The 10780-nt window shown below is 39.0% G+C and overlaps 1 protein-coding gene across 1 annotated transcript; it reads right to left on the reverse strand.

Moving 5' to 3' along the window:
• Nucleotides 1-1922: 1922 nt before the first annotated feature.
• Nucleotides 1923-3105, reverse strand: LOC118041361 (protein transport protein Sec61 subunit beta). The gene is made up of 2 exons (XM_035048657.2): nucleotides 2943-3105; nucleotides 1923-2264 (listed from the first exon to the last, which is right to left on the reverse strand). Exon 2 carries the CDS (start codon nucleotides 2260-2262, stop codon nucleotides 2014-2016), a length of 249 nt encoding a protein of 82 aa, XP_034904548.1. The 5' UTR covers nucleotides 2263-2264; nucleotides 2943-3105; the 3' UTR covers nucleotides 1923-2013.
• Nucleotides 3106-10780: the final 7675 nt, after the last annotated feature.

A 10780-nucleotide genomic window follows, 5' to 3' on the forward strand; every position in this document is an offset into this window, starting at 1 on the left:
GGGTTATAGATAATTTTGTAGTTTAATATATATATCTATAATATTTTTTTAAAAAGATGGTTGACACGTGTAGTGCACGCCTCAGCCACTCTATTATCTTTAAATAGCACATTTGGTTGAACTCTAAACGGTGAAAATAAGAAATCCAGTGTAAGCGTTTGAATCTTCTCCACCTCCGCTCAATCCCCGAGTGGTGTGTGACACAAACATATCTTTGGTGTGGCGCCGACAACTCTTTTTTCTTTCTTCTCTCTTTCCCTGGATTTTCACGTTGCCCTTCAAATTTTTTTTTTTCTTAGGGTTCAATCCATGATCTTTTGATCACCATTTATTTTATTTTTAAATAATCTATAAATTAAGAATTCTTTTTCATTTTCATCCTTATTCAATCTTTTTTTTTTCATATTTGATTTTTCATTCATTTAATTTATATTTGTCTAATTTGAGATAATTTCTAAAAATTGATTTTTTTTTCGATTTTTATCCTCCTTTAGGTTTTTTTCCTATCAGATTTTATCTTTATTCTTTTCGATTGTAATTTTTTTTTTTAGATTATTTTGAAAAATATTATTATTTTTTTAATTGTATCCTTTAATATTAAATTGGTTTGAAATTTAGCTTTCATTGAGCTCAGATTCCACTAGGTTGCAGGCTTGAGAAGATTGACCCAGCTTTAGGAGATTCATCCGAGTTTGCTTTGGTTTTTTATCTTTTTTTTTTAAGCTCGTATTCATTCAATTTCATCATTAAATATTTATTTAATTAGGGAATGGGTTCAATTATTTATTTATATGCTTTCTAGATCCTTTGTTTTATTCTTCTTTCTTCTTTTTTTTGTTTAAGTGGGTTATCTCAAGATTTATTTATTTATTATTCTTTATTAAATTAAATGTAATTAATTAATTAAATATAGCATAAGATGCTCAATTTCATAATAATTTAATTTGCTTTGCTTTCCAGGTCATAGCCGTGCGATTTCTTTCAGTATCGTCATTTAAAAGTTTCTAGTAGCATTTGAACCATCCAAACAAACTTTTCTTGTGGTGGTGCGGTGTCCGAGGGTGAATGACAAGGAGTCTCCTACAAACTCTTTTTTCTTCTCTTTTTAAGTATGTTATTAACATCTTTATTTTTTTACTAGTTAATTATTGTAAAATGACCCAAGTCCTTATGTTTTTTTTTACTTCTTTTAAAAAAGCTACCATCACTTGAACAATTTTTTTAATATATTAAGAAAATTAATCTTATTTCTTTTAAAAAAAACTACCATCACATAAATATTCTTATTTGACCTGCCCGACCAATCCAGTTTGAAGCTATACTTGGTGCAACTCTATGTTTTTTCAGCTGTGTGATATACCATTTCGTCGGAGTATAAGATTATCCCTGGTCAAAAAAGATGCTGCAAGGTCTAGATAAAGTGAATCTACATCAGTGTCCAGAACTGCATCACAAGAATTAACTCCGACATTCAGTCGAATGATTCTATCATCATATGAAATTGGCTAGAAAATTCCTAAAACAGTAAAGATCATATAACCTCAGAGTTTCCAAGAGACCTCAGACCAAATTATAGCCTCATCAAAGTTTTCTTTTTGCTTCCTCAAAATAGAAGGATAGTTAATCTGGCTCAGTCACTACCAGCATAGAGGGTTTTTCTTCCAAGACGCTTAACTTAGCATGGCTTGTTTTAATTTATTTTCTGTAACTGAATATACATATATACAAATTACTTTAACAGAAAAGTGAAATCACCAATGACTTGTAGCAATTAGAACAATCATGTGCTGTGAAAATTATGTCAAAAAGATGATATAGTCATAATCGTCATTAAACCACCATAAATAAGAAAATAAAAAACTTAGGTTCTCTAAGTGTAGTAAACAACGAATGTGATAATTTGCTAACAAATGATTAGCCTATTGATTCAAAACAGACATCCAATGCTCAAGACATTAGTCTATTGATTCAATATCCAAAATTCAAGATACCAAACTGAGTTTCGTATACCAATTAAGCATCCCTACGAACAAGGTAAAGCTTTCCAACAACATGGAGAATGGCAACAAAAGCAATGAAACCAATGCTCATAACAAGCACGACATTTGGAGAGATCTTGAGTCCAGGAGCATCATCAGTATAGAACTGAAGCATAGTCCCAGCTGCTCCTCCTGAAGCTCCACCACTTGTTGTCCTCCTCCTTCGCATGCTTGCAGCTGCTGCTGCACTTCCTCTAGGGGGAGCAGTTCCACCTACCGCCATTTCTGTAAGAAACCCACCAAACAAACAACTATTTCAGCCCCTTAAATGACAACCCGGTTAATTATCTCACTTTTCAGCCCACATTAGTATTACTTTAAATCTCACACACAAATCAGCGATAATATCATGTACTAAATATATCACTAATTAACAAAACTACTATACATCAAAAGGCGGTAAGCAAAAGAAGCACACACAAGCATGGCTACTATCAAAATTCATGAAAACCCAGAAAACCTCAAACAAATCCATCTAAAATTCAACGCTATCAATCAATTTTTTGTTCCATTTTACTAAACAAATTAGCCCTTGCAAAAACCAAATTTCAGTATTTTCTTCCCCTTATCATCATACACTAAAACCATCATAAAAACCACGAATGCAAGCATTTATCCAGATACCAATACTGACACTAACAAATTACTTGTGACATATAATACATTTGAGTCTTTTTGCAAAATTGAGATCTTGATTATCAAGAGAAAAAAAAATAGATCCAGTCATGAGGCAGAAGCCTAAGATCTACAAGATACAAATAATAAGGATAAAAAACCTAATTGTTTTTTACTCAAATAAAAAATTAATCCAAAACAAAAGTAGCAAACAAATCTAAACAATTCGATTCAAAGAAAAGCACAGATCTATAAAGGATATTCAAGAAATTAAATGCAAATCGAAACCTTAATTGATTCGAAGAAGAGAGAGATCGATGGGGGGATTTTAACTGGAATTTGGCCTTCTTCTTCTCTTCTCTTCTCTTTACTTTTTGCGGTTTCTAGGGTGTAAAAATCTAGGTTTATATACACGGGGTTACGTGTTTAAACACATGCACTTCCACGCATGGGTACCCAATCGTGTTTAGCCACATCAGATTCAGACAATTTAGATGTCAAATTCGCCGTTCGTTTACTACTTGGATGCCTCGGAAATAAGTTTGGGAAAACCTCACATTAGTCCCCTAATCATAAATTAAGTCTTAATATGATCCCCAATCTATCATATATTTCTCAATTGGGTTCCCTGTTTATAATCTTCCCCTTTTTTGACGGAAAATGTTGACATTTTCTCAAAACACGTTGTTTCCATCTAGGATATAATAATATATAGACGGAAATATTAAGGATATGAACAGGAGGACACGATTGAGAAGCGTCTGATACTTTAGAATCAAATTGAGAAAATCGATAGTTTGAGACTAATTTGAGAGTTACTAAATAGTTTGCAGACTAATCCGAGGTTTGCCCAATTAGTTTGGTCAGCTTCTCGGAAATTGGGCCTCTCTTCTTTTTTTTTCCGTCTCTCTGGTTACAAGAAGGGCCCATCCAGTAGGCCCAAAACACAAAAGACTGACCACCATTAGCAGCCGTTAATAACACAAGATTTATTTATTTTCATATTCGTAGAGCATGATGACATTATCGTTTGAGGCCAATTCAACCACTTGATCTGAAATCAACTCATGAAGATGTTAGTTAGTAGACGATTAAATAATTTGCGTTAATAATAGTATTTTATTTGAGAAGAAATCCTAGCCTGTGAACATGATGTATCCTTGCCAAAGTTACAATCCCATCCCACATAAAAAAAAAAAAAAAAAAAAAAACTGTACAGCTCTAAAAATTCCAGCTTGTGTCTCCATGTTTGCAGCTTCACACAGTCAATTCATCGAGCCATTATTAGGGTTCTCAACTATGGTCTATAGCCACTGCATATTGCACAGCAGGCTTTTGCCTGTTACTATAAACAATGATCTAGCATTATTCATCTTACAACAGTTTTCTCTGATTTAATATCTTCTACAGTGAAACAATTTCAATTTTCTTTAGCAGTCCTCTCCAAGCTCCTTTCTGTGTAAATCAATCAAGATTTGTCTTAGAAACTGTATTTATCCAGTCTTCTGAAATCAAGGTATCACCAGCAACATACATCAAGGAGTTCTCATAATCGCGTTCTGCCCTCTGCTTAATCAGTTCTTCTACGGTCCGTCATTCGAGTTCATACACTGTGATGATAAGTTATTGGACCTTCTTTTTCTCCTATCTAGCTGCCAATAGCCCACTGCAACATCAGCCTGTCCATTAGTTTTCACTCCATCATTGTCCTTCAACATGTCTAGCATGCATTAGACAATAATCAAGTACTAGGTTAAGACTGATACCTTGATCCGATTGACAAATAAGCAACATGAAATCTGTTAGGTTTGTTAGGTGTGTTGCCATTTAATGTGCCTAACATTACCATTGACCAGCAGCCTTTGTTGAAGAAGATGGCAGCCACCATTGACTGCAGCTGCAGCTGCTGGAAAATGAAGAAGAGAAGCCACCATTCCTGCTATAAATAGGCACTAAGTGTAGAGAGCAAAATGAGAGAGTTGAGAGAAAGAAAGATGTGAGAAATGTAGGAGAGAGTGGGCTGCCAAGGCAGCCAGCAGTAGCTGCCATTGCAGCACTGAGTAGAGAGAAATAGAGTGAGGTTGAGAGTTGCCAAAGAGGAGATGATTCCTCCTCCTCTATTGTTGTAAATTTTGTTCTCTCCCTATATAATCAAATGACTTCTCCCGTGGATGTAGGCGGTTTGCCGAACCACGTTAAATTTTGTGTCAGTGTGCTTGCCCTCCCGAGAGCAAATATCAGTACATCACCGGTCGGAATTCCCTACAATTGGTATCAGAGCATATGGTTTAAGTGGTGTTTGATTTTTTGCTCAAAAATGAAAGTTGTCAAAATGTTGTTTTGACCATCCCACTGTGTAGAGGAGGCCGAGACGAAGCCACTGGTGAAAACGGCGTCAAAATCGGACGTCGGACATGGCCGCACTCTCCATCACTCTCCGGTGAGGTGGCGGGCCACGCGCGCAGACGCGCCCCACGTGTCTTCTTCACCCGGATGAGTTGACCCGACCCGAATACCAGTTGACCCGACCCATGTGAACAGTAGACATGAACAGTGACAGTGCCATGAACAGTACTATGCAAAGGATGACATCAGAGTACACAGTCAGCAAGGAATTGACTAGTCAACATCCATGTCAGCATAGGGGGACCCACCTGCCACGTCATCAGCCTCGAGCCGAGCCACGACGAGCCGAGTGAGCCGAGCCTAATTGGAGCTGAGCCGAGCCGCGAGCCGAGGGATAGGATCCAGTGGAGCTGATCCTACGTGCAACCGGATCTGAAATTGAATCTGAGCCGTTGATCAGGCCAGAATTGTTTTGATCAAAACTTAGCCGTCTGAAGTGCGATTTGGACGATTCAAGACATGTTTCCAGCTAATTTGATCATTCCGGATGCAATGGTATGGTCCGATCGTTGAGATTCGAGACCGAAAATGGCAGTGGTGAATTATTGAAGAGAGATTGCCCGATCAGGAGGCATCTGAAGGTCATCCTGGTGGTCGATGGAGATGAAGAAGAAGAAGGTGCACATGTTTACCCAATTACATGTGCTGAACTGTTAAATGGGAAAATTTTAATGCCTTGATGGAAGGCAAAATTGGGACACTCAGGACACCCGAGATGTGGACGATTTGAGGTGTAGAGTGAAAACTGATGAAGACCAATCTTGTCGAATCTAAGCACTGGTAGTCTCGCCAGATGTTGAGAAGTCAGGTATAAAACCGGGATACCCCAGATCACTTGTAAAGGAAAGCCGCAACAAAGCTAGCAAATGGTTGTATATACAAAAAGGCAGTACGGTGGATAGATACGTTCTAAGAAGTTCTGTCTAGGAGATTGGGTTTTAAGCGGGACCGTTGTGACCCTCCAAATCTTTCCTGGGAACTTGCTTAGTTGAAGGATCATCCACACAGTACTATTTTTGTATATGTAACAGTTTGTAATGAAACTGTTGAAGACTAGCAGGATGATGGCACAAAGGAACAATTGGGTTCCGTATGATCAAGGATCTGATGGAGTGGTGATTTCTCCAAAGAAGTTAGATTCAGTGACTGTGATTTCTCGAAGGGAGAATTGATGAAGACCCTGATAATGGAAGAGAAATACAGCAAGGGGATAAAGATTGGCACCCTATTTTGACTTGGATAAATGTTGTGACAGGATGAGCTGCTGTCAAACATAAAAGCAAAGAATAGGGAGAAATCTGGAGAACCGAAATTGCACGAGAGCACACGGAGATTGTGCAGGAGTACCCGGAGGATCCAACGAGGTACTGTTATGAGACAATAGGTGCAAGGAGAAGAAGAGTTCCCAGATGAAGCTCAGAGCAGAGACTATGTGAAAAAGTTGTACAACAAGAAGTCTTTTGTGCTCTTGATGAAGGCAACAAGCGAGGACCTTTCCAGTGCATGCAAGGATGGAAAGATGAGCTGTTGCAGAAGCATCTAATTGAGGGGGTGCGAACGCCTATGATGAAAGGCGAAGACACCAAAGAGAGTTGGTGTGGGTGGAGCTGTCAAGCAGAAAGGGATAGAAGCTCCAAACATAGAAATGAGATGGAAAACTGTGAAGAGTGCACCGCAACTTTCTCTTTCTATGTGATCAGTGGTAGTGATCTCTCCCAAGTCCACATGGTGGTAGAGAATCTTGGAGCCACTAGAAACATCCCCTATGAAGGAGGATGTGGCCGTCTCATGATGACGAGTATAGACACCTCAGATGGAAGGTGTGTGGGCTAAGATTAGAGACTTGGTTCAGACTGTCACATGACGACAGGCAGAGACACCTCAGATAGAAGGTGTGAGGACCATGGTATGAGTCCAAGATCAGACCGTCTCATGATGACAGGCGAAGACACCTTAGACAGAAGGTGTGAGGACCATGATATGAGTCCAAGATCAGGTTGTCTCATGATGACAGGCGGAGACACCTCAGATGAAAGGTGTAAGGACCTTGATATGAGTCCATGTTCAGGCTGTCTCATGACGAGCAGAAACACCTCGGATGGAAGGTGTGAGGACCATGGTATGAGTCCAAGATCAGACCGTCTCATGACGACAGGCGGAGACACCTCAGACAGAAGGTGTGAGGACCATGATATGAGTCCATGTTCAGACCGTCTCATGACGACATGCGAAGACACCTTAGACAGAAGGTGTGAGGACCATGATATGAGTCCAAGATCAGGTTTGTCGCATGACAACGGGCGGAGACACCTCAGAGGAAGGTGTGGGCCACGATGTGAGCCCAGATTCAAACCGTCGCATGACGACGAGCGGAGACACCTCAGAAGAAGGTGTGTGGGTCATAATAGAAGCCCTAGATTTAGACCGCCACATGACGACGAGTGGAGACACCTGAGGAGAAGGTGTGAGGGCCTGGATAGAAGCCCTAATTCAGAACGCCCCAAAGCCGATGTGATGGCTAGATATGAGTGGACAAGTGTATAGCCAATGAAGTGACTATGATGAGTATGAAGACAAATGCAGGATTGACTTTCATGGATATTGCCCCCATGCTAAAGATCAATGAGCTAGAAGACATTTGCCTTGAACAATAAGTGGGTGACTTGTGGAGCATTAAGACGCGACTGCTATGAATGAGCAGAGGGCATGCGCAGGTTCCGGGAACAAGTTGACTCTTGTCAAGGTGGTGAGCTCGGAGATGACATTGTAATACTCAGAGTATGAAGATTGATATGGATCAACCTGTAATGGGCTGCCCCCATAAGTAAAGGTGGATAGCTACCCGAACTCTTGAGACTAAGAGTGACTCATGGAGAAGTAAGGCGTGGTTCCTAAGGTGGAACAGAGGGCAGACGCAACTCCTGGATGAGTAGACTCTTGGAAGAGTGGGGAGCTCGTGATCACATTAAAATACTCAATAACTGTCGCACTTGGGAATATCAGTTTGAGGGGGTGTTGTAAGCCTTGATGTAAGGCTTGATAAATCATTCCGGGCCAAGCATGGTTGATATGCTTGAAGGGAATGTTGTTCCAGAGACAAACGTTAAACACTCTTCAGATGAGATGTGACAAACCATCTGGTTGAAGTGATCCTTTGGAATGAGCAAAGGGGTGTTTGGTTGACTCTGGTGATTGAAAGGTTTGGCGAGTACCTGTAAACTTGGCTGCAGACGCTCTCGGAATGGTAAGTTTGGAAGAGCTGCAGGATGCAAGATTGTGCTGAAGAAGCAAGAGGACAATTGCCCATATAAATGTCAAAGGGGGTGATTGTTAGGTTTGTTAGGTGTGTTGCCATTTAATGTGCCTAACATTACCATTGACCAGCAGCCTTTGTTGAAGAAGATGACAGCCACCATTGACTGCAGCTGCAGCTGCTGGAAAATGAAGAAGAGAAGCCACCATTCCTGCTATAAATAGGCACTAAGTGTAGAGAGCAAAATGAGAGAGTTGAGAGAAAGAAAGATGTGAGAAATGTAGGAGAGAGTGGGCTGCCAAGGCAGCCAGCAGTAGCTGCCATTGCAGCACTGAGTAGAGAGAAATAGAGTGAGGTTGAGAGTTGCCAAAGAGGAGATGATTCCTCCTCCTCTATTGTTGTAAATTTTGTTCTCTCCCTATATAATCAAATGACTTCTCCCGTGGATGTAGGCGGTTTGCCGAACCACGTTAAATTTTGTGTCAGTGTGCTTGCCCTCCCGAGAGCAAATATCAGTACATCACCGGTCGGAATTCCCTACAAAATCTGCAGACAAGCGGCAAACAATTTGTACCCCTGGTCCTGTCACTGCAGAACTGAAACTTCTGAAAGTTTTTCTGAGAGGGAAGACATCTAATAGATACCTCTTGTCATTGCTTAATGATGTTGGTCATTTCTGCAAGATAAAGAAAACAATGAGACCCAAAAAAAAAAAAAAAAAACACAGGCTGGAAGGTTCCTGTATTGAGTGACAATTTAGTATGAAAACAGTAAACACTACCTTCCAAAATGTTTTCGATAACAAGATATGATAAAAAGCTCCTTGGACCTATGTTGAAGCTGTAGCATCGCCAATAATCTGTCTGATGATTAAGCACTTCATGAATCATGCATAGAGATCCACAAAAATAAAAGAAGCATAAAAAATTGTTGTAGCTGCCAAGAAATCACTTCAAATTGAAACCAATATACTAGCCATCAAATGGTCCAGTCAGACTTTCAATCCCTTGAAAAATCTCCCACCTTTATTTCCCATTCCGGTCCCTGCAAGACCTGCTGACAGGAGAGATTTGGAATCTGGTCGCCATTTCAACTCTTCAGAACAGAAAACAGAGTTGCCAGATCAGGAGTTATTTCACTGTCTTTTACATTGTTACAGGAAATTACTGTTAGTCTTTCAAGTTTCTTACAGGAAATTACATTTTTACTTTATTGCTAGTTGAGCTCATTAATAAAAAAAATGTTTTTTTTATATACATAGTCATTATTTGACAGTTAATACCCAGTGAAAAAAATAAATATTATGTCCATGTAATTGCTAATTTTTACCATAACTATCATACGTGGTTGAATATAAATGTTCAACGAATAAATCTAGCAATAAATTTATTTTAAAATAGTTTTTTTTTTTTAAATATACATGAAGAAAATACAAAAAAACTAAACTGTGAATAAATAATTAATCACCGAAGAGAATATAAAGCCATTTTATTCTGGAGCAGTCCCAAACTAATTAATAGCAGTTCTTATTCTCAAGATATTACATGTGTGTTTGTTTTTTCATCTTGGATTTTAATTCAAAAACACATGTAATAGATTTTTTTTATATGAATGCATCATAAATATACATGAATGGCTTATCCAATACCCTTACACAAAAAAGGCATTTTTAACTATATTTTGAGCAATCATCATAATTTTAGTTGCTGCAAAGGATATGTAGTGTATATCATCACATAGGATATGCCGCAATAAATTTTTAATTGCTGCCACAGGATAAACCGTCATCACAGGGTAAACCACCACCTCTCAGACCCCGACTGATTCTACCATAGAGGTCTGCAATAGACAATAACTCCCCCACCAAACATAGCTTACAAATTTCGAGGTATTGTGCTCTCTTCAAAGAACAACTCTTCTCAAAATCTCAAGAGGTGTTGAGTTGAAATCCCATTCTAATTAAGTATTGTTGTGGTTTTGAAGGATCCAGCTACAGGAAATCTAGGAACGGAGAGTTCCCTCCCCCTCTCTCTACTTTTTGGTCTTAAAAATATTAATTTTAAAAATAAATGATTGTCCTTCTCCGATCTCACTACCCAACCTCAAAACGGATAATTAATATATTCTACTTATTAAATAGGGTTTTATAGTCGGTCCACAACCCCTAAATGTCAGAGGCATTTTTGAGGCGATCTTATAGTTCCTGCATGTTGAAAATAAAAAGAAGGTAGATCTCTTGAAGGAAGAAGGATCGTTTGTCGTGGAGCAAGACTCAGAATCACAATGACCATGATTCATAATACTGTCCGGACAACTCCATTAAACAAAAAACTGGAATCTTGAAAACGTTTTTCGAGAAGAACACATCAAGGCCCATACAACGATAGTTTGAAAATGGCCCAAACAAACATGAGCTAGGCACATCTTTTTATTTGTTAAATGGGCTTAGAAACCAGGCCCCTAATCA

This window comes from Populus alba, chromosome 14, assembly GCF_005239225.2.
Source record: "Populus alba chromosome 14, ASM523922v2, whole genome shotgun sequence".
NCBI lineage: Eukaryota > Viridiplantae > Streptophyta > Magnoliopsida > Malpighiales > Salicaceae > Populus > Populus alba.

What these genes read in the sequence shown, in the direction of transcription:
- LOC118041361 (XM_035048657.2), bottom strand. Translation starts at nt 2,262, where the DNA reads ATGGCGGTAGGTGGAACTGCTCCCCCTAGAGGAAGTGCAGCAGCAGCT.